This window comes from Eublepharis macularius, chromosome 3, assembly GCF_028583425.1.
Source record: "Eublepharis macularius isolate TG4126 chromosome 3, MPM_Emac_v1.0, whole genome shotgun sequence".
In the NCBI taxonomy this organism is placed as follows: Eukaryota; Metazoa; Chordata; class Lepidosauria; order Squamata; family Eublepharidae; genus Eublepharis; species Eublepharis macularius.
The window spans coordinates 168,412,557-168,439,874 of NC_072792.1; the positions used below are offsets into that span (position 1 = coordinate 168,412,557).

The window sequence follows — 27,318 nt, forward strand, 5'->3', positions numbered from 1 at the left end:
TAGCTAGTTCATCTGCAGAGGAGAAGCTTTTTTGGGGTTCAGCCCCCTAGATGTTGATCTCCCAGCAGCCTTAAAGAGATCCCTCTTAAAGTGTTGTGTAACCTGTGACTTTGTTTATAGGCCTGTGGTGGAAAGAACCTTTGAGTTCCAAAGGAATTTTCTTCAGAAATGAATATAGTTCAAATGAGACAAAAGAATGGGCCCTTCTCTTGTGTAACAAATATGAAGCCAGAGGCCCAAGTCTAAACCCACAACAACCATCTAATAGTATTGTTATTCTTTTGGACTTATTTTTTATCTTGGGTTGATCTGACTTGGTATTCACCTCTAACCTCTTTTCCCTGTGAAACCTATTATTCCTGTGCTAGATATCTTATAATCTGGATGCTGTCTGCCTTCCTCTTTACATGAGAGAAGGCAGACAGGGTGCCTTGTACCCGTCGCCTAGCTTATTGTGTCCTCAACTCTGTCCTTTGTCGGCTCTGTAGCACAGCTGGAGTTCTGCTTGCAACAGCAGGGGGTAAGCAGTTGTGGCAAAAGATAGGAGATTGGGTCACAGCTGGTTCTTTCTCACCGCATCTATAAATTTGAAAGTGTGTGAATGGTTTCCAGGTTGGAAGGCAGCAACCCTAAAACCAGGTCTTATCTTGGTGGATTTGTAACTTCTTGCAAGAAATTTGTGTCAGTTTTGTGTGTGTGTGAAATTCATACTAACCTAGGGGGAACAAGCATGACTTGTTTCATGTTTGCTTCTGTAAGTGTCCCAAATTGCCTCCCATTTTCAGCAACTTTCAGCACTCATTGATAATACTTTTCGTGGTGTTTTGATGCTCCTTTCCTTGTACCCAGGGCTGGATCCTGTGGATGGTCTCTGCACTTAGAATGGGAAGTGCTTTTTGTTGCCCCCCCAAACGTCTGCAGACCTCCAACTCCCCCCCCCCCCCCACTTTTGCTGTGCCTGGGATCCCCTATCTCCTAGGAGCAGCATTTGGGCTTTAGCAGGAATAGGAGAAACAAGAAAGTAACATTCCGTGGACAGAAATTCCTTCTGCCCATGAAAATCCTCCACTGGATCCAACCTCGTATGTTTTATCATCCACAGTACTGTTGAATTCATGAACCAAGTAACCTACTTGGTTTCTCCAAGTGACATTCTGAGTCACTGCAACTGGTCGTGTTCCACAGCAGTTTAGGCAACTAAGACAGGGAAGGGCTGGGGCGAAAGAGAAAAATTTCAGCAGTAGCCAGAGGCAAGTAAAGAGGTACCAAAAACTCTTCTGCTTTTTGTGGTGTTGTTGTTGTTCTCACTAACTCGTTCAGCTGTGTCAAAAGCAGTACCTTTTGAAACTTGGACTTCTGTTCTAGGTGAAGTCTGCCCTGGTTAGCCCAGAAGAGCCTGATCTCATCAGATCTTAGAAGCTAAGCAGGGTCCGCCTTGGTTAGTAATTAGATGGGAGACCTTCAGCAAAAACCAGGGTTGCAGAAGCAGGCAACGGCAAACCACCTCTGTTAGTCTCTTGCCGTGAAAACCCCACCAGGGGTTGCCATAAGTCAGCTATGACTAGAGGGCAGGATTTCATTTTCTAGGCAACGTACAAAGTCATACTTTTCTTGTGCAAAGAAATGAGGATTTCTATTTCACAGTAAGCCCTATGGCACTCCTGTTGCGGCTGAGCTTTGTCTTTATCCGTCTGATTTTAATGGCAACTAATTGGATTATTACAGCGTTACGCAGTTGCATGTCCACCTGAGTGTTATTCCAAATGCTTTCACTCTGCCACCTACTCACAACAGGCTTTTATTTCCGTCTGTTGCTGTCTGGGAATACGTGTGTGTTGTCAGCGGAATGAATCATTGGCGTCTGCTGCCATCTAGACCTTTCCCGTATGAATAATTTGCTCCCCCGCCCCCCCCCCCCATTCTATGCTGTTGGAAAGTGAGATTTTTTCCCCCCCCGCTGCGTTAAGGGGCATTCATGCACCTCCTGGGAGTTTCCTGGCTTTTCTTGATCTTTCCAAGCTGTCTTGCTGTGATGTTTTGGGAAAGAACTCAGTAAATCCTGGATGGATGCTGTGCGGTCAGGAAAGTTAGGATTTGCCCTTCCCTGCTGGTACTGCAATAATTTCCCTTGCCCTGATCCCAATAGCAGCCATTGATCTCTTCTTCCCGAGGAGCTCTGGACAGTCTTTGTGGTTTCCCCCTCCTGTGCTGTATCCTGCCATGTGTCAACAACCTTGTGATTGTGGCTAGTCTGATACAGGTAACATGTCAAAGGTCACTTACAAGAGAGAGATTTGCAACCAAGTGGGGATTGAGCCTTGGCTTCCCCATTCCTGATTTAGTACTTGGACAGCTACCCTAGACCGGCTGAGCGGAATCTGAGAGATGAAAAGTGGTGGGTGCATTCAGTCGAGTCAATCTCCTACAGACGGGCTAGGGTGCAAATTGGCCTGTGCACCTCCTTGTCAATTAGAAGCCCTGACCATTAAACTTGGGGAGAACTGTACTCTGCCTAAGCTCAGAGGCATGCCCATTTTCTTTATTTCCACAACCGAGCTTTATTCTAGAAAATAGTTCCAAAACTGGGTGGTGCTGGTAAGCTCTGGTTTAACCTGAGTCTTGATATGTTCGCTGCAGGATGACTGTGGTTGTGCTGTTACGGTGTGTAAGAGAGAATTTTAGCAAAGCATTCTATATTTATGGGTATATTTTGCATACCCTTGTGTTTTCTTAGACTCAAAGGTGGTAGAAACAAAGGTGGCTGTCGGCCAACAAGAAATTTAGCAGATTTTTGAAAAGAGAAGAAGTTAATGGAGTGCATCTAAATTTGCATCTCGCCTCTACCTGAATAGATTGCATCCATTTGCAATTTAATCACAAAATGGTTTGTTGCCTGTTTCAATGCTCTCTCTTATTTCTCATAGATTCCCCACCCCCACCCCCTATTTGGCAGAACCAGAGTAGCCACTTAAAAAGCAAGCAAATGGGCCTTTTATTCAAGGCCTGTTGATCTAAAATTTGTTCTCACTGCCTAACTAACTAAAACTTGGTCTTTTCTCATTCCATTTAGCTTTTCCTCCCTTGTTATAGGAGGGTCATCGGACTCCTACCATCACCCAGGCTTTCTCCCCTTCTCTTAGAGCCAAACTACAAGTGACGCCTGACACAGGTTGGACACTAGTCGGCTTCCCTCAAGTTTTGATGGGAAATGTAGGCATCCTGGTCTTGCAGCTGTAACGGAGAGCCAAGCTGTAAAACCAGGGCGCCTACATTTCCCATCAAAACTTGAGGGAAGCCGACTAGTGTCCAACCTGTGTCAGGCGTCACTTGTAGTTTGGCTCTCAGCCATCCCGTGCTCAGCCCTGCCTGCAGACAAGGGAACAACTCCCCCCACTGACAAATGTTTCCTCTCACTTTGTGGAGCATCCCTCCCCAACGGCATCCGTTCATTCAAATATCATCCCATGTTTTCACTTAAAAACCTAGGTTTTATGCATTTAAATAATGAAATGGCCCCAGGCAGACCTCTCCAGACATGGGGAAAAAACCCCAAGTACAGCACCGCAGCTTTGCTCATCTGAGCGGGGCCTTCTGGTGGTGCCACCCTGCAAATGGGCAAAATCAGCCACTGCCTGTACCTGTGCATTCTCTGTTGCAGCACCCAGCTTATAGAATGGCCTGCCTGAAGAGGTCAGGAAAGCACCCACTCTCCTGGCATTCTGAAATGGCAAAACTGAACTATTCGGAGGGCTTTTTACACAAGTAATAGGGCTGTGCTGTAAGGAAATGGTTCAAAGAGATGCATTGGGAAAAGGGATAGGGACTGTAGAGTATACTACTGTGTACCAACTGAGTAGTTTCTCCATTGTTTAATAGGTCATGTTAAATTGCTTATGCTTTGCTTCAGCATTGTTTTCAGCTCTGTACCATATTCTGCTTGCAATTGTATTATTTTTGGATGTTTGTTTGCAGAGAACCAGTATGGTGCAGTGGTTAGAGTGTTGGACTAGGATCTGGAGACCCGGGTTTGAATCCCCACACTGTTGTGAAAGCTTGCTGGGTGATCTTGGGCCAGTCATACACTCTCAGCCTAAACTACCTCACAGGGTTGTTGGGAGGATAAAATGGAGGAGAGGAAAATTCTATAAGTCCACTTGGGTCTCCACTGGGCAGAAAGATGGGGTATAAATGCAGTAAATAAATAAATATTGACCTATGCTGTGTAATCTGCCTTGAGTCTCTGTGAGAAAGGCAGACTGTAGATGAATGAGTACTATTTATTGAGAATAAGGTCTCAGCTGTGAAAAATAGATACGTTATGGAAATCCAGAGTAAGAAACAACTTAACCCATGTAATGAATAAGTGTTGGAACATATGCATGCATAGTAATATGTATCTGAAATTAAATCTATGAGACATCCAAGGAATAAAACATACTGTAAGGGCCATACAATTTGCAATCTCTGACAAAATATAAAATATTCAAAAATTACAATTCATACTAATGGCTGTACATTTAATGTTCATATGTGATATATTGTACATATATATATATATATATATATATATATATATATATATATATATATATATATATATATATATATATAGTACAATATATATATATTCTAATCGGGGTCATTTTGTAGAAAAAGAGCTGGAGGAACTCATTAGCATAACTCATTAGCATATGTCATGCCCCTTGCCATCACTGGCAGTGTGTCATTAGCATAACTGCTTTGCATATGCCACACCCCCTGACATCACCTATCTTGGCTTTTTTGGACCCAATCTTGGCCATTCAGGGCCGAAATTGGGTCCAAAATGGCAAAAAGGGGCTGAAAATGGCTGAAAAGGGGCCCCAAATGGTCAGAATTGGGCTGCTGCTGAGTGGGAGAGTGATCCACCACCCATCAGAGGCCCAATCCGGGCTGTTTCGCCCCCAATCCGGGCTGAAACGGGCCCAAAATGGCCAAGAGTCAGGTGGGCGGGGCCACCTGACATGTGACCTCTTTGGGGAACTGCGGGAACTGCGTTCCTGTGTGTTCCCCCTCGAAATGAGCCCTGGTTCTAATGCTAAAATTCATTATATGGGCCATTATATGGTTATTTCTTCTGTTGGATTTCCAGAAATACACCTTTCACATTTGAAACTTGTAGTACTCAAAGCACCAAGAATAAAAATAATTAGCAACAGTAATTAAAAACAAATCAACTATCAAATGCTAAGAGCATAAAAACGTCTTTTAGCTCTTTGTAGAGATAATCTGAAAGTGCTAATGTGCAAGAAGAGCCATTGGCAGAAGAGCTTTGGCAGAAATTAGCAACACTCTAGTTTTCAAGATGTCTATGAATGACAATTTTTTGCTTCAAGGAACCCCTTCAAGCAAGCAAGTAAAAAAATAGTAGTAGACAACTTGAAAGCTCAAGTTGTATGTGTTGTATCAAAGATAACAGATGGAAATAGAACTATTACTCCTCCCTCTGCCGTGCCAGTCAGCACTCAGAGGAGCTTTCCTTGATAAATTCATTGCATTTCCTTCTACCCGTCTCTTCATATACAACGAAATATCATACATTTAGCCCCAGAGTATTTGCTTATCAAAGCGTTTCAGATTTCTGCCTAAGCTTTTCACCTACTGTAACTGTGGTTAATTGGTGTGTGCTATAGCTCTGTGATGGAACTGCCTGTGGTGCAGATAAACCAGGGAGAAGGGAAGGTGTGTAGCTAGATGCCAGAATTCCAGAGGGTATAGCTACTGAGTATAATTAATTATAGGCAGGGGTTTCTTTCTGGGAAAAGAGGTGGTGGAACTCAGTGGGTAGCCCTTGGAGAAAATGGTCACATGGCTGGTGGCCCCTCCCCTTATTTCCAGACAGAGGGGAGATTAGATTGCCCTCCACGCTGCTTGGCGGCGTGGAGGGCAATCTCAACTCCCCTCTGTCTGGAGATCAGGGGGCGGGGCCACCAGCCATGTGACCATTTTCAAGAGGTTCCGGAACTCCGTTCCCCCGCATTCCCCCTGAAAAAAAGCCCTGATTATAGATAGTTTGGGTAAGTGATGTTAAGGGAGTACCAGCTTCCATGTGAAATAGAGTCCATGTATATAGAGTCCAGTTCCAGGTGCTTCGGCACATGGAAATCGAGCTGATGGCTACCAAAGGGGCTTCTTTTGGTGATAGAACTCGTGCTGTGCATCTCCATGCCACTTTTGGTCAAGCTGGGCCTGATGACAGAGGCCCATGTTCAGTATCACTGCACTTAAGAAAAAATCTTCACAGCAACTCCCTTGGGGGTCTCTCTTGGGTCAAGTAAGCTGGGGGAGGAGTTCTTCTCACCAGCTGTTTTCCCCACTCTACATCTAACTTGCTCCAGTTGCTGTATTTCCCAGGAGACACATACGGGTATGACGTCTCTCCTCTCTTGACAAAGCTGCAGTGCAGCCTGCAGTGGGGTGGGGTGAGGGAAGGAAATGGTATGGGGAGGGAAAGCCTCACCACCCCTTCAGCATTGCTTCTCCAATCCCATTTGGACCCTATCGTGGCTGCTGTGATGTTCCAGAGATCCTCTTGGGTTGAGGCCCAGGGAAGAACCATAACTTGGTGGGAGAAGAAAGTCCCAGATTTGACCTGTGGTGTCTCCGGTTACGGAACTTGGGGTGCTTAGGCTGGCTGCCAACAGGAATAGTTAAGACTGGGCTCAGTGAGCTAATAGTTTGACTTAGTTCCCAAAAGTGTACCAAGGAGGTAGATACAGTGGGTTGGATGTCACTAGCTGCAGCAGAAGGCATAGTCTGAGAAGGCTTAGTCATCTTTCCTGCAGATCTGTACTAATAAGAGAGGGAAAGGAGGGAGAAGAGATGAAATCACCTCTTTTGCCTCTTCTATCAGAAGAACTGGCAATTTTTGCCCCTTTCCCGCACCAGTCCCCAAAGTCATGTAGCTCTTAGATCATACATATTTCACAACCCCAGGAATAAATTTTCTCCCGGGTTCAGAAGGTTCGCTATAAGGGGGGAACATTGAAGAGATCTGCAGGTGTTAGGATCGTGCGATCCAACCCAATCCGTTTTAGGCTGTTTCCACACTTACTTACCTTCACAAATGGAATATATTGAACAGTAAAATAAAATACATGTTTTGGGGCGGAACGTCGCAAAAAACCCACGAAAGAGAGCATCTTCTCGCGCGAGTTTTGCACGATGTTGCGCAAAACTTGTGCGAGAAGACGCTATCTTTCACGTTTTTTTCACTATGTTCCGCATGAAGGTAAGTAGTGTGGAAACGGCCTTAGATGCGCTCAAAACTCTGTACTACTTACGTTTGTTCATTCTTTGGCAGAGCATGCTGGAATGGACTTTGATTGTGTGGGATTTCATTGCCAGTGAAACAGTTTAGCATTTCACATGACATGATGTCGGAATGCACACATGCCCATAGATTGTGTGGTCTGGGAAACAGTGTGTTTTTTCAACATTCTGTTAGCCAAACACAAATGGAATATATTGAACAGTAAAATAAAATACATGTTTTGGGGCTAAATGCTGTGAGAAAATTCTGAAGAGGAGCAAAATGGTCCGAGGAATGGGAATACTTCTGTGCAGATAACCGGAGAAATGACAATTGAACAGAGCCAGGGGGCCCTTCCCTTTTTCTAGTGCTGTTCCTATTAGCAATTCTCTTTGCAAAACTGTCTTTCTGCTGTATTTTCCAGTGCTCAGTATATGGTGCCTTCACCATGGAGATACTCTGTGGCCTTAGAAAATGGTGGTCAGTGGCAGCTTTTGAGTTACTGACCAGCAGTTAAGTTTGTGGTTGAGTAGAATCAGTCTCTGTGGGTCCATGTGGTCAGAGAAGTGAACAATTAGGGTTCGTGGGCCCAAAGAACAGGGGCGGGGGAGCTCTTAGGATCCAGAAGTGGAGTGAGGACATGGAGTGAAGCATAGCTTTGAGCTGATGATAAGAAGAGAGAAACACAGAGAGACCTTTCCTTACGCTGCTGGATTATCACTGCATTTGAGTAAAGTTTGTGCAGTTGAGTGTGTGAGTTGTAGATTCAGAGTGTGGGTCTGTTGCCTTCACAACGGTTTGGTTCAGGCTGCTGTAAAGGGAGACTTCATTTTGGAAAGTATTATTGTTTTGCTGTTCTGGACTTTCATGTCAGTGCATTCCTTGTAAAGGTGGAGTATGTTGCATTGTTAAAAAGGCCACACAGAGAAGACTGGAAGAATCCTTCCGGCCTATGTGGCTGCACAAGGGGTGTCTGTTACACTGATGAACTTCACTTAGGAGGAAGGGCTACATATAGATGAGAGATGGAAGCCACCAGTCAGCCCAAAGGGGTGCAATTGGGCAAAGAGCTAAGAAAGCTGCTTTGGCACCAAGGAGATCTATAGTTTTGCACAGAGATACAGTAATTCATGGAGCAGAACTCACGCCCATCTGCGGTGGCCTGATTGGTTCTTTCCCTCATCCCAATTTCAACAAAACTCCTCAAAGTGGTTTCAACATCTTAAAAGTACAACCTAATCTATTTGCTCTGTTCCCTTTGTCAAGTGAATGTTTTAGCCGCTTCCTCAAAAGGTATCTTGAGAGCCAAAGAAGGCAAAGTCAGGTATTTCCTGCTTCTGACATCGTTCTGGTGATGGATTCAAAATGGCAGGTGCTTGCATGGTGTACTACGTAGCCACCTCTTCTAGGATGAAAGGGTTTTGGGGGGGATGTTTCCTGAAAGTTGAGCTGGGAGAAGCCAGGTGCAAGGTAACAGGGATATGGTAAGATTTAGGGTACCGCAAGAGCTGGGATAGCTCCTAGAGCAGGGGCCCCCAACCTTTTGGAGCCTGTGGGCACCTTTGGAATTCTGACACAAGGTAGGAGGCAGAACCACAAAATGGCTGCCACAAGAGGCAGAACCAACCACAAAATGTCAAGGAGTGAAACAATGGTTAACTCCAACAGTAACTCTTGAGCATTTCAGACAGAAGCTCTGTTTAACAAGAAGCCTTTTAAACTGGACATATTGCTTAAAAATATTTTCTTGCATACATCCTTAGTCACACAGTGAAGATCCTTGTGAGGGGGTGACAGATGCTGCCATGCAAGTTTTTCAAAAATCTGCACAACCAGATTTCCAGTGATTAGTCAGAAGTCCTGCCAGGCAAAAACTCACTTGGCCTCACTTTTGTAAAAAGTCTTGGTGGGCACTAGGAAGTGTGTCACTGGGTTCTGGGGTGCCTAGAGGCACCACGTTGGGAGCCCCTTTTCTAGAGAAAAGGAAGTGGGTTGAAGTCTGTTTGTGACTGATAGCCGTTTATATATTCTCGCTTTGTGTGCTGCATTCAAATTGTTCAAAGATGGACAACCTGGGCTTCCACCCTAGTTTGCCCTCCGTGAACAATCACAGAAAGAAAAAGCGTTTTGTGTCTTTCTATTCCTTGGGTTGCACTAGGGAAGCTGTTACATTTTTGGGGGAGTGTGCTATGTCCCATGCTTCTGAATTAAGGAGTCTCTCTCTGGTAAAGCCTGTCACAAGACATGGGGTGGGGGATGATCGATGATGATAAAACAGCTTGGTGATCTCCAGTGTTGTCTCTGAGCTTGTTGCCAAAAACACTGCCCTATTGTCTACTTGCTGAAAATGATCACTTCTCTTGGGCGGCCTGTCACAGAACGCAGATGATAAAATAACTTCCCAGGGCCCTTGGAGGAAAGGGGCAAAAGGTTGTTGTCTTAAACCCAAGAAATGTTATGGTCAAGTCAGATTTTTTTTCTTTTTATTTAGCAGAGAGCGTTTTTTAAAAAAAAAAAATAGAAACAAGGTCTTTCTGAAGAGGATTGATTCACAGCCGTAGTTGCCATAACAGATCAAGAGTTTGTGACTGGAAATGAGATGCTGCTTCCCCCCCCCCCCCCATCAGACATCTTGGCCCTGATTTGAAAGATGACCCCTGTGCAAATGCTGTCTTCTTTTTGTGGGGCCACAGCAAATAGAATATATGAAGGCTGTCTGGCAGAAAAAAATCTTTCCCCAAACCTGATAACTGAAATCCCTTCATTAGAGATTTCAGGGACCGAACCTATGACCTTCCACGTGTAATGGATTTGCCCTATCAGCTCTGTCCCAATTAACACAGACAATGAAACAATCCATCTAAAGAAAACATTTTCTTAAGTGCTGAGGTTGTGCTTGGGCAAATATCACATTCCTGTACTAGGTGCTTATTTTCTGTAAAGAATGAACCATTTTAAAATGCATAATCCAAAAGAGAATTGATGTTTAAATAAATAAATAAATAAATAAATAAAAGGAACAAAAGCCTTCAAGATAATAGTATTGTTGCTTTGCATATGGATTGTGGGGAGGGGGAGATAAATGCTTTGCTTTGAAAACCTAAGCTGATTGCTTTAAAAGGAACTTGAATACATATTATTTTGTAATTACCCAGTACAAAGAATTTTGATTCAGTAACTTGCCTGAGGAAAAAAAATAGTTTGCATCCTTTAAAACTAGAATGAATAGTGCAGATTTATTTGCTCGTGAAATCTGTTCTTATTGCTGCTTTGGCTAGGCGGAGATGTCTTTTTTTTTAATGATTTTATTTGTGCTGTTGTATTTTTAATTTGCTAACTGTACAGCCAGCAGTTGACAATTCCTAGGGAAACACGGGTCATTAAAATCCTACAGACCAATTGAGATGTAAAGGCCTTGAAAAATCCTGCCTTTCCCCTACTCTGGAGGAGTTCTGCATAACTCCTCTGTGGGCAAGCACCTTTATTGGTAGCAGGAAGGCAGTTGTTTTATGTGAAAATGTTGTTTTCGTGTAGAAATGTTGAGTTGGTTCCATGCACCATGGCCAGGTTTGCAGCCATGGCTTTTTCAATTCAATGGCAAACAGAAGAATTTTGAAACCCTATTAAAAGTGAAACTCCTTCCCAGGGATTTTTTTTTTGGGACAAGAGGTGGTAGAACTCAGTGGGCTGCCTGCGGAGAAAATGGTCACATGGCTGGTGGCCCCGCCCCCTGATCTCCAGACAGAGGGGAGTTTACACTGCCCTCTGCGCTGCAGCAATAACTCCCCTCTGTCTGGAGATCAGGGGGCGGGGCCACCAGCCATGTGACCATTTTAAGAGGTTCCGGAACTCCGTTCCACTGCGTTCCTGCTGAAAAAAAGCCCTGCTTCTTCCTATATAATAGTTCATAAACTTCACCTAGCTAGTAGCTACTTGAGCTTCAATTCATTTTTTCCCCACGCACATCAGTTATGTAACTTTAACTTTGTTTATCCCTGATGTTGAGCGATAACCATGTCCTTGAGACTATGGGCCAAGCTACAAGTGACGAATGACACTTGAACGGCAAGTGAACAGACTCACGTGTATTCCTCCCTGTTCACTTGATCAACTGGAGAGTGAGTGGAGCACAAGTGAACAGGGAGGAATACACGTGAGTCTGTTCACTTGCCAGGCAAGTGTCATTCGTCACTTGTAGCTTGGCTTTCTGAAGGGATGAAGTACTGTTGAATTAGACAAGAGAAAAACTAATGTCTGAGACTGGAATAAATAGGGTTGCCTCTTGCCAGCTCCAGGTTAGGAAATTCCTGAAGATTTGGGGGGGGGGGTGGAGCCCGGGGAGGGTGGCATTTGGGAAGACGAGGGACTTCAGGTTATAATGCTATAAAATCCACCCTCCAAAGCAGCCATTTTCTCCAGGGAAACTGATCTCTGTGGCCTGGAGGTCAGTTGTAATTCCGGGAGATTTCCGGCCACTACCTGGATGTTAGCAACATGAGATAAAGGATGGATGTTTCCTAGAATTGACTTTGGGAGATGTTATACTGCTACATCTCATTTTTATTTCTGTGATCATTGCATTTTCTGCAATTTTGAATTGATTGGTTGACTTGGCTAATTAAAATGGCCTTTCTGTACTCTTTCATTACACAGCTTAGTTTTTCCTTCAAGGTCTAGTGCTTCTTTATCTGCATGTAGCTTTTTGTCTACAAACGCCTCTACCAAATCACTTTAGATGGACATATCAAGTTCAAAAAGTAATATCATGGCCTAGTTTTGCTCCCTTCTCCCCAATCAAACTTTCAAGGTGACCTTGAAATGGAGAAAGAAATTGATGAGATAGCCAAAGAAGAAAATGTTGTACCAATGACCGACTTGCGCTACTTCACAGTGGCTTGATAACTGTACACAGAGGCTGGACTCTAGTTCATTAGCGCCTTAAAGATGCACAAGATTTTTGAGGTATACGCTTTCAAGGATCTAAGCTCCCTTCGTCAGATATCTGGGCTTCGATGGAGAGGTTATAATGGGCTGAAGTTTCCCTTCTGGCATTTCACAGCCCCTTCACGCAACTCCAGTGTCTAGCAAAGCCTTTGCCCTGCTGCCGGCTCTGTCTTTTTAAACTACCCTTCTCAGCTGCCATTGCATCTCCTGACACGTGATCTTCATGTGTTAGATGTCTCATTTAGAGAGACTTTCTGATTTCGGGGCTTCTAGTCGCTGATCCAGTGTGTGAAACAGCTCTTAGAGGAAATACTTGGGAGGTAGGATTTTGTAATACCTGGGAGGATTTTTTGTAAAAAAAAAATGCAGTCAGTTGTTAAGGTTACAGGTTCTGGATGGCTTCCACACTTACCTTGAAATTTCGCATCCCTTGTTAAATTCAGCTGGTTCCTTTTTTAAGGCAGGTGAATCTTCATCTGCAGTGAGAATACCTAGTCTAATGCTAGCAGCCTTGAACACTTAGCTAGCTGACATAACAATATCCTTTTCAAACATTTCACGCCCCAGGAGCATGTATAATAATGATGCATGCATCTTTGGGAATATTGTAGATTGCAACTGATTCTGGAACTTAATTTGAATTCAAATTTTGCTTCACATATTTATTTAAGCCTTGTGGAGGGAAGAACTTGGCCTGCAGGGGAGCTGTGTATTTTATTTTATTTAAGTCATTTATAGTCTGCCTTTCCCAGTGAGACTCAAGTTAGAGAAGACAAAATATTAGGCAAAAGCTTTAAGAGCTCTTTCTGTTCCACCTATTCTCTTGGCAATTCATACCAACTATTTTGCTTTCTCTGTGTCCTCAAAGAACATATATTGATTGAAAAGAAGGGTAATTTTATGGTGGGGCTTGATCATTTCTGATATGGGGCACTTAATAGAATGATTGCCCCTTCTCGTCCCCTCCTTCCTTTAATTGACTGTCACAGGGTGGATTTGTTTTAAATCCAATTGATTTAATCACAATTTAAATTATGATTTAAATCATTAGTCAGTAAGACTTGATTTAAATCAGTGTTTTCTACATAAAGGCTCATTCTTGCTGGTTATAACCTTAATATTTGCAACCCAGATGAAGGTTTCATTTTTAGAAGAATAACTTCTCAGGTTGGTTTTACAGTTATATCGGAAAACTAATGATTGATTATTTACCATTTGAAACATAACTATCATTGCAAGGTGAACTATCTCCAGTTTAATAGATTAATCATTCATATTTGGACAACCTTTCTGCTATACTTTATTGGAAAGAGAAAAAAAAATCATTATTAATAACAATAACCATTTACATTGTTTTATTGAATTACAACAATAGCATTATATAACATATGTATTCTTGTTAGGGTTGCCAGGTCCCCTTACACTCCTGGTGAGCTGGAGGGACCCGGCATTCTCCTTCTGAATATCCTTGCGTATGTGCTTTGTGCGTATGCTCCTGGTGTGGCCCAATGATGTCATTTCCAGGAGTGACGTCATCGTGCGGGCCCAGGGAGCACTCCCACCTTTTGCACCGATTCTTAAAGAATCAGTCTGTTTGGGGCCCGAATCACTCCAGCATAAAGCATAGGAGCACTCCTAGGGCCTGCACGATGATGTCACTCATGGAAGTGATGTCATCATGCTGAACTGCGAGCATACCCTGGGAGGCCTGTTTCCTTGCCTTCCCCACCCCCTGCTGGCCAGGTGAGTGGTGGTGGTGGGGCAGAGATTGGGAGCGGGGGATCCTCCTGCCCCCACTGGGGGACGGCAACTCTAATTCTTGTATTTGCTTAAACATCCATATTTGTTCACTAATGTGGCTAAACAAAAGCATTCCCAAACTGGGTCTCTTTTATGGCCTGCTGCCATTATCGGTTTTCTCTTCAAGGGAGAGAATAATATGATAAATGTTAGGTTGTGCTCAGAAAGATCTCAAGGCTTCTGGAGTATTCTGCTCAAAAAGTTTCATTTTCATTGCTTGCTTCTCTCTCCTCACACTTAGCTCTTAACAGATCTATTCTATCCCAAACAATATTCTATACAATGGACCTCTTGAAACTTAGCACTTAAGAGGTTGATTCTGTGTACTTAGATTTGCAGAGGAACAATAGGATTGAAGTCTCACTCTCAACTCTATATGTTTATGTAAAAACATTTTTTTTTGCTGTTAAGAAGAGGCATGTTATCTCTGCAAACACAAATTCACAGTTTTGAGAACTGCAAAACCAAGCATCTGTGATGGCATCTTCTCGATAGAAAAAGTCTTGCAGATACCTCTGGAAGAGCATGATGTTGGGGCCCTAAGGAATGAATTAATGGCATTCATTTATCATTTTTTAAAACTGTTGCATGAATATATTGTCTTGTACTACATAATTAAAAATGAATCCTTATTTCATGATGATAAACCTTTGGGCTATACTATATCTTAAATAGAAAACTGTCTTTAGATAGGTTTTCCTCAGAAAGCATTTTATTTAACAAAATCCAATTTAAATGAAAAAAATCCAATTTAAATTTTTTAAAAATTGATTTGATATAGAGGAAAAAAACATTGATTTTTATCCTCCTTGGACTGTCAGCTGCTATCAGCAATCTGTGCCTCCTGAACAACCATACAGAGTCCTCATGAAGTTTTAGAGAAGTCCACATTTTTCTGCAGGGATTGTGTAAATACTAAGGTTGCCAACTAGACACGGGCACGAATGGGGAAAAAATTCCGAACACCCTTTTCGTTGTTGGTTGCCATCAACGAACAACAAACAGAACCGAACATGTCCCCTTAACGAACATGTTCAGTGTTCATGTTCGTGGCCCTTTAAAGATCCCCTTAAACTATCAGCTGGCAGGTGGCAGGGGGGGATTCCCCCTTGCTGCCTGCCAGTGGATAGTTTAAAGGGCCCTTTCCTGCCACATGCAAGGGGCAGGAAAGGATAGTGGATAGTTAAAGGGCCCTTTAAACACCCCACAATCCCCAGCTCCCACCCCCTGCCCCACCCCAGCGCCGCCGGGCTGCTGCTGCCGGGAGCAAGAGGGTGCACCGCGGGCCTCTTCTGCCCGCTGTCAGAGGGACAAGGAGGCTTGCCTTGTCCCTCTGACAGCGGGCAGAGCCGGTGCTGCCATGGGGCTGCTTCTGCCCGCTGTTAGAGGGATGAGGAGAGACTCCCCTGGTACCTCTGACAGCAGGCAGAGCCGGTGCCATTGCGGGGCCACTTCTGCCCGCTGTCAAAGGGACGAGGAGAATCACATATCACGTTTTCCTCTTGGCTCTCCTTTTCTTCTCCCCCCCCCCATCTAAACTTTCCTTCTGTTTCTTTTTTGCTAGACTAAAAGTTCAGTGCAAGTTGAAAAATATGTAGACACCAGCTTGGAAGCTCCTATTGCAAATGAGTCTGTGCTTGAAAGTTTTCATTAAAATCCACACATGTATGGATGTTTTAATAATACCCTGGAAGCTAAATCTTTGTTTAGATGTGTATGAAAATTGTTGTTTGTGCCTACCCAGTTGTGCTTGAGCTGGTTCTTCCTTCAGGGCGCCAACTGTATAATTATTCAGTCTCAATTTTAATGCCGTCAACAGTTGATATGGAAGAAAACAGCCATCTCTTTCTCTTTAGAGCAAGTCCTCAAACTAATTTATCATTTGGCACAGATGGCAACATGGTACAAACTTCTGAACTTCAGTGAGACATTGAAGAAATTACAAAAAAGGTCCCAAATACCTCTAGCTCTAAAATGTACAATCCTTTCCCTAGAAATCAGTCTAATCATGTCTAGGCTCTAATTTACAGTGGCCAAAATTAATCTCGTTCAGCTATTTTACTAGCATCCCAAGAGCTCAAGGTTGGCAAAAATACTGCATAGTCAATTTTTTTTAACACAGTAACTAGAATGACAAAACTCCAATTTTTTTAGGGCAAAGTTTAGAAGTGACACTACCATGTAAGTGTTCTGGAAAGGTGCTCTAGGCATAGGGAGCAGCAAAGAAGAACTGGTGGGCTGTTTGAAAGGAGGCTACTTACAGAAAAAACAAAATATTGCAGAATCCTACCATTGCTCTCTCAAGTCAAATTTTGAAACAAAGAGAGATGGGTTCTAAAGGTTGCCACTATTTAAAAATGACCAGCTTTGTCCTTTAACAAGGTAGCAGTTCACCTAGATTTGGTTGCCTGCCTCGTGCATCCCCAAGTAATGGAGCTCAACATGTTAGAAGCCTTCAACCTAGTAAATTACCTGCCACTTCCTCATCCATTGAAGTTGGGTCAGAAAACACTTAGAGCCAAGCTATAAGTGACTTTTTTCACGTGGAGAACACTTTATCGTTTTCGCAAGTTTTCCTGGGAACTGAAGTCTCAGTGACCTTCCCCTCTCTGTCAGAATCGCTGCCTGAAGAGCCAGAGAAAGCCGGCGGCAGCAGCAGCTGCAACTTTCTCCCTGGGCATCCTGTTCAGCTTCACCGAGACATCGGCTTTCTCCAGAGCAGCTCCCTGGGAGCAAGACACCCAGGGAGAAAGCTGCAGTTGCCCGCCCCCAAAGATCGTTGAGAGCAGGCTTGTGACTGGAGGAACGATTTGCAAACGCTGCTGCTGCAGCTGGCAGCGATTCGAACAGAGAGGGGAAGGGCATTTGGACTTCAGTTCCCAGGAAAATTTGCGAAAATGATCAAGTGTTCTCCAGGTGAAAAAAGTCACTTGTAGCTTGGCTCTTAGTGACATGTATGCAAGCAAGGGACTGTGCAGAGAAGCCAAAGGAACTGCATTCATGTTGGAGCATCACAGATTGTATAAAGTTACTTTGAAGACTTCATAGCAGGAACAGTTCCCCACCTGTACTGCTTTGGAATGTGCTAGGATTTTATTGTTGAGTGTCTGATAGGGACCACTCAAGAGTCATCTTAAAAATCCAAGCAGATGTTCATCTGTTTTTGTGCTGGCAACCATGGAATGTCATTCAGTAAGATGGACTTATTGAGGCAAATAACAGGGGCAAAGGGGCAAAATTATCAGTTTTTCCTTTATGGGTTCCCTTGATGGATCATTTTAACAAAAGCCAAAAGCTCCTGATTCCAGAGGATGTGAGCTGTAAAATGGAAGAGTTAACATTATTCCAGAGGTTAAACTAGGCTAGCCAAGTCAACATCTGTATGATGGCTAAGTTTTTTTCCCCCTAGAGGGTGTCAGTTGTTCTACCAGGATTGATTTTAATTGAATCAGCAGTTATGTTCTATACACTGCCACAATACTGTATGATTTTTATCTGGGATGTATTGGATTTATTTCTAACAAATTGTGTTGGGCACGGTAAGAAATGTTTATTGTGAGATGCTATGAGGCTCAGTTGGGGGTAGAAATGGAAGGAATAAATTAAAAACTAGATCTGTGGTCATGCAAACAAACCAGAAGTGAGACTAAATGGAAACTGCTGCTAATAATTCTAGGTGGCAAAGCGAATGGCAGGCAGCCTTTATATTTCTTCTTACAAAGTCTCTTGCCTACCGCCTTGAACCATGTGGAAAGGTGAGATGTAAATGTTTTAATAAATAAAAAATCTTTTGTCGGGCCACTGGAACTTTTTAATCCTTTGATTCCATTGTAAAGGTGGGGGAATGAAAACAAAGAGAAACCAACCTGCTCATGGTATGAGAATGAATAAAGGCAAATTTACAAAATGATATCTTGCCACAATGTGTATGTAAACCCTCAGAGCCAAAACAAATGAAGAGAAACCCCTGTTATATCCCTGAGTGCTGGACTGTACCATTTTTGGAAGTGTAGGAAGGGAATCTAGGTATGAGAAAAATGTGCCCCTCCACCCATAAAGTATTGCCTACCTACAACTGGCAAGTGGCAGAGGCAATCTTATAACTCCCGTTCCCCACACTTTTTAGATCAGCTTTGTAGAATGCTTATGGGTACATCCATAATTAAATTACACCTGAATAAATGGCAATAACAAGCAAATCTGTGGCAGTTTAACAGCTTGAATCTTCAGGTCCACTTAACGTCTAGCATAATTTAAGATTGAGGTCAGTTTCAGAAGCTCATCTCCATGTGTTCCAGCAATTAGACTGGAAAGAGGGCTTTTCCTGTAGTTTCCGGTGGGTAGCCATGTTGACCGGCAGTAGAACAAGATTTCTGAAAAAGGGAGCCTGATACTTGAAAGCTTATACCCTAGAAATCTCGTTGGTCTTCGGACTACCAGACTCAAATCTTGCTGTTCTGAGTGGCACCCCAACTATGGAACAACCGTACATGGGGCCTTCTTTCCTCTTCCTTGGAGTCAGGTGAACTTCATCTTGCGGCCGTCAATCATTTGCTGATACAGGATCTTTTTTTAAAAAATAGAAAGCCATCTGCTCTAAGTGTTTTGCCATTAACAAATATGGTAAACCACCTTGAAAATTGGTTTTTAACAGAGGGGTGCAACATAAATTCCTGAATATTTCTGCTGTTCAAGTGCTGGTTTTATTTTGCTACTGCTTCATTATTTCTTGCTGTGTTTAGAATCAGATTGGAACGTAACTGTTAGCCACTATAAGATTCAGGTAGGGTTTTTTTTTCGTTGAAGGGATAGGTTAAAATATTTCCTCCACATCCATGCTTAAGTAACTGGTTATATTTTATATTTGAGTCAATGGATATGTTACTGGTGACAGGGGAGTGTTCTCTGATGCTTCATTATTAGTGACATTTCTAAGGTGCTTAGAGTACATGGACAGACGCTTTGACAAAACCTGCTTAAAGAAGAATCTCAAACTCATGATACTCAGCAAAGATATTACACTGCAAAGAATGATGGTTGGGCTGCTGACCATGGCCGTTTCCACACGTCCTTATAGGCACAGTACACCTTCTGAACTCTGGTGACTTTTCCCCAGGCTTCCTCACATCTGCATTTGCAAAATGTTTGCATGCCGTTCTTTTACCGTTTTTGGTGTCTTTTCTGGGACTGCACTTTCACTGGTGTTTTCTTTTGAAGTGTGTTGGCGGTGTGGTTCTTTAGTGTTCTTTGGCATCTGAACGATTAAAGTGCTCTGAAGAATCCTCCCTATCTCCGCCCAGTTCCTCCCCCCAAAGCACTTCCCCTTCCCATTCAGCCCTGGAAGCCTCCTTGCAAAACAAGCTGGATGCAAACTCACATGGGCTAAGTAAAAAAAATGGAAAGAGAGGTGGTCAATTTCAGGCTATGATGACAAAAAGTGCCTGACCTCCTCTCTAAAACTCCTTTCGTTAAGGACTCTTTGGAGACTATCCTGCAACCTCTCAGCCACAAGGTAAGCGCTTGTGGGGAGTGTGTGTGGAGGATGAGTTTTCGGAGTGACTCAGCAAAACACACACTTAAAAGTGGGAAAAGTGGGCGGAATGACCAGCTGTGTGGAAATGGCCCATGAAGAGAGGAAAGCTGGTGAGACTGATCTTCAAGCCAGGTTATGTCTTTGGAATTTAAGGCTGCCTTCCCTTGATCCCTCTTATGCGACAGTCTTGTTTTGAGACGGAGCTTTTGGGAATTCCTAGACTCCACTGAATCTAACCAATTCTTCAGCCTTACTCCTGAGCGATACCTATACAGCCTAGTTCTTAGGTCTCCAAATGTGTATTCCATGGGCTTTAGTAAGAATTGCTGTTTTTTGAAGAGACTACATTCAAATGTTTTTGTGAACATTAGTAAGTTGCCGTTGTGAAGTCCTTGGGGGTCCCTTTTAAACCCTTCACTTCACCACCCCAGGATCGCCACCCCCCCCTTACAATGGAATTCTAAGCCGAGTTACTCCAGTCTAAGCCAATCGAAATCGATGGGTTTAGAATGGAGTAACTCGGCTTAGGATTTCACTGTTAGTTTCCCACCTTTTTTGCTGTGCTAAATCCCAAACCCAGTTGAGGTTTAGACCGCTATAAGTGACATTTCATAGCATTTGAGGCACCCAACTTTTCTTTACTGAAGCATCTCACCCACCTTGAACCTTCTGGATAGGAAGATACTTTTCTTTTTGCTTATTTATGTTGGTCTAGCATTTTAATGGTTTGTAGAGAGGAAAAAGCCTTCTTTTTCTCTTAAGTCTTAATCCATTATAGTGCTTGAGAAACAGCTTTCTAGCTCTTGCTGCTGGATTCTGTGTACTGAGAAGAATAAATGCTGCAATTTTAGGAAATCTTCCTTTGGTTGACCCTTGACTTAATGTAAAATAAAACGGTTGTAAACAGTGGGAGAAGGACGGGTCTTGGGCGGGGGGGGGGGGATAGAACAGCTTTGACCTCCTGTATCCTGCCATGTTTTGCTTGGTTTTAAAAAATGACACGATTCTTTTATCTAGGACTAAAATATAAAAGATGTTTCAGCCACTCTAGCTGTCATCCTCTTCTTTCTTTCCCCCCACTTGAGCACAAAAGCCAGCTTTATTTCATTTGCCTCCCTCCATCTTCTTGACCTTTGCCCTGTACACACATTACAATGAATGCTTGTGCATTTGCTTGTAAGAAAAGAGTCCCCACACATTTAGTTAAAAATAAAACCAGTACCTGGATGCATGTAGGGTTTAAACCATGTGTTCAACTGTACACTCGTCGAATGTTGTAATGTAAGAATTGCTCCGTATGGGTACAATAAAAAACCAGTTATTCACTGTGTTTGTAGTGTATGTTTTTACAGGGGTAACGGTAAAGGTGCAAGCACCGAGTCATTACTGATCCATGGGGGGACGTCGCATCATGATGTTTTCTTGGCAGAAATTTTGTTTCGGGGGTGGTTTGCCATTGCCTTCCCCAGTCATCTCCACTTTACCCCCAGGAAACTGGGTACTCATTTTACTGACCTCAGAAGGATGGAAGCCTGAGTCAACCTTGAGCCGGCTACCTGAACCCGGCTTCTGCCAGGATCGAACTCAGGTTGCGAGCAGAGCTTGGACTGCAGTACTGCAGCTTACTACTCTCCACCACGAGGCAGAGTGTTTGTATTGTATGTTTTTACTGGGGTATTGTACAGTGAATTCATGGTATTTACAGCCTAAAGCAGAAAATAGAACAGGCCCCCTCCCTACACTAAATGATGAATAAGGAAGGGCAGGAAGGAGAAGAAAACAAGCGGCAAGAGTAATCGAACAGGGCAGGGAAGGGCAGAATTTAAAAAGCAAGGGTAATAAGGGATGCTAGTTGCTAGGAATTAATTAGTGTGAACAAAAGCAGACTGTGTGGTACACTTTAAAACAGGATCATGTTCTCTCTTTTCCATTTCACAAGCAGTCATTTCCTCTGGTTCCTTAAGGAACTGAGTGGGAGTGGGGGATAGGAATCAAACTTTGCTTGGGATGACTGAAAACCTTGAACCAGCCCAGCCTGCATCGGTCTTATCGTTGACCTGTAGGATAGTGGCACACCTCTTCCCATAGATGACTTCTTAACAGATTTTAGCCTTGTATGGTATCAAATGCACAATAACAACTGCCACGGAGACTTTTACGAATTACATTAGGCCTTGCAAATCTAGTTAAGGATGGACTGTGGCTGTTCTCCTACGACAGTCTTCCTGTGTGTTGGTTGATTTCTTGTTTTCTTGGTGCTGCTAAAAAGGGCGAGCCTTATAACCCAGGTTTTTTCACACAGATGTCAGGCGTAGGGTTGCTGGCTCTCAGGATGGCTCCAGATGTATGCTACAGCCTTTTTAAAGATTACTCGGTTTATTCTCCACCTTCAGCTACAGTATAGTCCCCATTTGCATAGAAGAAAATCACCTCTTAGAAGTAAATCTTCTTTAGCAAAGTTCCTGCTTCTCCCTCCATCCCACCCTGCTTCTGAGGCAAGTTAGTACCTTCAGTCACACATTGGAACCCGGCTTGGGAAACACTGCCCTATGCTATAAGCTTTTTAGAGTCCTATTTGTATCTGAGGAAGGGAGCTTGATTCTCGAAAGCGTATACCTTGAAAAATCTCATTGGTCTCTAAAGTGCTACTGGACCCAAATCTTGCTCTTCTTCAAACCAATATGGCACCCACCTGAAACCATTCCGTTTTGTTCACTTAACTTCATGGGTATTTTTAAAAAATCGAGTAAAATAAACATTCTCTCTTTCAGGTGCCGTAGCGATTTTGATCCCTCACCTAGACTTGGTGATCTCGTTCATAGGAGCGGTGAGCAGCAGCACTCTGGCTCTAATCTTGCCACCATTGGTCGAGATCCTCATTTTCTACAAGAACAAGGAGAACCTTGGGATGCTACTGAAAGACATCTTCATAGCTTCCATTGGAGTGATCGGCTTTGTCACCGGCACATACGTGACCGTTGTCGAAATCATTCATACCACTTCCTTGGCTTCTGTTAATGCCACAGAGGCGTCGGGTGCTTTGAACGCTTCCCACTTGGCCACACATTTAGATTAACATTGGAAGATGGAGAATCTCCCGAGTTCATTATCGCAGATTTGCTGAGGAACCAAAGATAACGTTGGATCCCACAATGTGAAGCTGGGACTCTGAATGAATGTCTGAAAACGTAAAATATCTCTGCCCAGTGTACAAAGTTTCGATCTGTTCCTGCCTTCCAGTTCAAGCACCCCTAATGTTGCATCTAGCAGAGAGAAAGCATTTAGGTATATTTATTTCCTTAGGGGACTTGAAAGCACATTGGAAAGGTAAAATGCTGCCCCCATTCCAGTGTCGCAGATTTGGCTAACGCGAGCCATGAGGGGTTGTTTTCACCTGCTGTTCTATTCATGTGTCGTAAGGATATATCTACCAATGAACCATATGTCTACCAAGAACCTCTCAGGTGCATGTCCAATGGATTTCTGTAAGAAGGCAGCTGTGCTGTTATGCAAATCCCACTTCATTTCTTGAATACAGAAGTGGCTCACACTGTGCTGTGTTTACCAGTGGGACAAGTCTTGGAGTTAGCCGGCTCCCTCTGTCCCCACAGGGTCAGCTATCAGAATGGAGATGTTGCGCATTCCTCTATAATGACTGAGAAGGAGGGTTTCTTGGTTTTGTCCTTGTAACGTGTTTACATGCCAAGGGGGAAAAAGCCCTTTGCAGTGAGGCATGCACAATATCTACCTGTTTTTTTTTTTTAAAAGCAGGGCACAAGTAAGATCGTGAATGGCGATACAAGCTTTGTTTGAATTAATTATTTTCCCTACCTTACTTAATTGCTGCTGTACAAATTTGCAGTATGCCGTATTTTTCTATTTATTCCTAACAGAGTAACACTATATTTGTACTGTAACATCATATAGTACTGTACAGATGAGGTGTTTCTACAGTATTCTGCCTTAAATAAATATGCAAATTGCTTTGCGGAGGCAGGGAAAGGGGGAGGATGAAATGAGGCAAACAGATTTTAGTGAAGTACAGAAGCCTTGGATATAATCAGAAAAGCTAAAACTTTAAACCCGGCCAAAATTAGTTTGCTTCACACATATTCAAGGCCACGCTTAGCCCATATTTATGCATATTATATCACGCATTATGTGTTTTCACTGTTCTGGGGGGCAAGCCACCAAGAAGCTCTCCTTTACAAGGTCCATTTTAAAATGAATCAGGTCTGTGTTGCGAATGCAGTATAGATTGGGCTCCTACACCTACGCTTCCCGCCCTGTGGACAGGAGCTCCAGCTTGGTGGCTGTGTTTTGTGGCTCCAGTTTTTAACAGTTGCGTGCAGATGAAAGTCATGTTCAGTGTGCACTTTTAATGGAACAGGCATGTGCAGAAATAACATGGGCACAAGCCTATTCATTCTGTATATATATGACTAAACAATTAAAACAAAGCATTACTTTTTTAATGCTTTTCTCTCTCTCTCCCCTTTGCTTGACCATTAGGCATGATAAAATATTTACAAAAGAAGTATTTATACTTTCTGAATGAAAATGCACAGATTTTGTTTTTGTGGATTTTATTTTAATTGAGGGACACACTGGGTGTGACGATGACAGGGGTGTGTGTACTCAGATCTGTTTCAATTAGGGTTGCCAGATCCAGTTTGAGAAATTTCTGGAGATTTGGGGATGGAGCCTGGAGAAGGCGTGGTTTGTGGAGGGGAGGGGCCTCAGAATAGTATAATGCCATAGAGTCCACCTTCCAAAGCAGCCATTTTCTCCAGGGGAACTGATCTCTGTCACCTGGAGATCAGTTGTAATTCCGGGAGATCTCCAGCCACCACCTGGGGGCTGGCAACCCTCGTTTCAATCCTGTAGAAAGTGGGAAAGATCCAATGGAATATCCAAGTCTGTCCACCAACATCACTCCCCCCCCTCTTTACTGTACTCCAAAACTGGGTGGCTGGGAGAGGTGTGGTTGGGGAGAAAGGGGTGCAAGTAGCAAAGCCCCAAACTGGGAAAGGGCAACCCATGTTCCTCACCCAGGTGTCTTTCTCATTCCTAAAACTGCACCTCTCCCTTCTATGTGATTACAACAGAACTACATTTCAAACCCTCAGATCTACTACTTTTGCATACCTCTTTGCTCAGCGCTTGAACATCTTGCATATAAATATATTCTGAATGTGTTCTGGTGCCATGCAATGGCAGCTTCCGTTTCTCCCCGCTCCTTTATTTTGGCACTTCCCTGGGTGTCTTTTTTGGAGGCATGAAATCCACTCAGGTCATTTGTTCTCTGTCCTGTGAATTACATTTTGGGGGCCTCTTGTGTAGAATGCGTACCAAAGGATTTGAGCAGGAACGCTTGGCCAGCAGCTGGTGTTGGCCTGCATGAACTCAGTCAGTCTGGCACAATGGAACTGAGGCCATTGTCTCCGAAGTCTTGCTGTTAAGACCATAAGTGCCTTTGGAAACATCAAGGCTTTCTGTGATGCTGAACTCCCAGAACCTTCATCTGAAGTGGGAGCACATGTAAAATTCAGGCTTGGATTTCGTTCCTTAGGATTCCCCTCTGAAGATCTTGGCAGGAGTGGGGAGACGTTCCACAGTACTGCCGGACTGGAATGCTTTTCATCTGGCCATCTCATCATGCATCCAGCAATTCAGATTTCTTTTATGCATCGCAGCTGAGTATGAAGTAGCTACTAACGTTCTAAAAATTGCTAACAGATGGAGGCTTCTTAACGCCAAAACAGAATAATGTTTAAGTCCTCACTATGTGAGTGTTGCATGTAGAGCATTATGCACAAAACAATGTGCTCTGCAGTGTTTTGCTATCACAGCAGACCCATAGAACTTCCGAGCGGCTGGTTTACGGCAGACTTGCACATGTATAAGGTCTTTGGATGTCAATGGCACTACTCTACCCTAAGCAGGCTGTAAATAGCTCTCCAGTGCACGTTTTTCTTGGTCTCCATAAATCCAAGAAAATGTGAAGAGAGATTCTCTGGGAGAAGGCATTTATGGACTCGCATGTCGACTCAAATGTGAGCAATTGGCATGTTCAAAATAAAGTTCCAGAGAATCCTTGCCAAAGATGCTGAAATGTAGCATAATCTTAAAGGAAAAACAAATACAGTGGTGTGGTTAGCTTTTAAGACAGGGTAGGGCTTATGGGGGCTGTTTGAATAAATGAATGGCTGCAAACGTTCAAATGCTGATACATATTTACAGAGGAAGCAAACAGCAGTCCATAATAGAAACTATTCCAGTGGATATTCTTACATTCCTAAACAATAGAAAACAAAGGAATTATGCAGTATGTATTTTATATTTAAATGGGTTATATTGTGGGTATTTTTAATATTGTGGGGTCACTGTGTTTTTACTGGGGCCATTTTTTCAGTGTTCCTTGGACACAGAAACTTGATATGACGCCAACAGATTTCTTCCATCTCTTTTGGTAGCCTATGTGTTCTCTGTCTCAATAAAACTTTGCAATATAACCTCTCTGACCTGTGTCTCGTACTCTTCAGTCTTTAATGTGTAGCTTATTAGACAGGTGAGAGAACCAACTAACATTTGGGCCGCTGTTTTCACCTTCCATTGCTAATTGCAGCCATGTTCAAAGGCTGGTCTATATGTTTGCTATCCCATGGGAAGGCTGCCGCTATACAACCGTGAATGTAAATCAACAGTAAGTGAACAAATTTTCCTTTTTTAGCCTCACAACAATCTTGAGAGGTAGATTAGACTGAGAGATGATTGACCAAAGGTCATCAAGAAAGGCATATGGCAGAACAGGGATTTGCATCTGGATCTTTCAGGTGCTAGTCTGGCACTCTGACCACTATGCCAGGGATCCCCAACATGGTGCCAGTGGGCACATGGTGCTAGGGGTTGCCATGTCCAGGTTGGGAAATTCCTGGAGATTTGGGGGCAGGGCCTGGAAAGGGTGGGGTTTGGGGAGGGGAGGAGCATCAATGGAGTATAATGCCATAGAGTTCACCCTTCAGAGCAGGCATTTTCTCTAGGGCAACTGATTTCTGTTGCCTGGAGAATAGTTGTTTTTCCAGGAGATCTCCAGCTACCACCTGGAGTCTGGCAGTCCTACATGGTGCCCACCAACACCTTTCCTGGCACCTTTTAGAAATTGGGAGGAGCCAAGTAGGATGAAGAGTCTGTCAGGAAGGCAAGAAGCATTAACTATTTGCTGGGCTGGTGGTGGATAAAATAACTATCTATGGCCTTTACAGGGAAATCCTAGCAGAGTTACTGCAGTCTAAGCCCATTGTTTTCAATGGACTTAGACTAGAGTAAGTCTGCTTAGGATTTCACTGTTAGTGACCAGTCTCATGCTGTCGAAGACATAAAACAGGTAAAGCAATGTTATCCTTCCTTCTGACTTGAAGTGGCTTTTCTGCGGAGATCCAAGGTTCTTGATGGGAAACTCTGTGGATCTTTAATTTAGGCTTCTTTATGCCACCTTTTCTAAAGTTTTCTAGAAGCCCCAATTCTTCTGCCTTTTGTTTTTCTTCAGGCCAATGATCTCGCTCTCTTTTGAGGCCAAAACCAGAAACCAGTGTTGTTGTTTTAAAATGGAATGAGCATGGCAAACAGATGAATATTGTCTACTCTGAGAATCCTCCATGTCTGAGTGAAGAAATCCTTGGAGCGTTGTGCTGCAGTGCACCTAAGAGCCAAGCTACAAGTGACACCTGACACAGGTTGGACACTTGTC

General features: G+C 43.3%; 1 protein-coding gene across 1 annotated transcript in view; it reads left to right on the top strand.

The window, feature by feature from the left end:
- The window catches only part of SLC36A4 (solute carrier family 36 member 4), a 64,632-nt gene extending 38,563 nt beyond the window's left edge, over nt 1–26,069 (top strand). Inside the window, exon 11 of the mRNA XM_054973803.1 lies at nt 22,340–26,069. Within this exon, the coding sequence (XP_054829778.1) occupies nt 22,340–22,644 (305 nt within the window). The 3' untranslated portion in view covers nt 22,645–26,069. The remainder of the gene's footprint in view (nt 1–22,339) is intronic.
- Nucleotides 26,070–27,318: the final 1,249 nt, after the last annotated feature.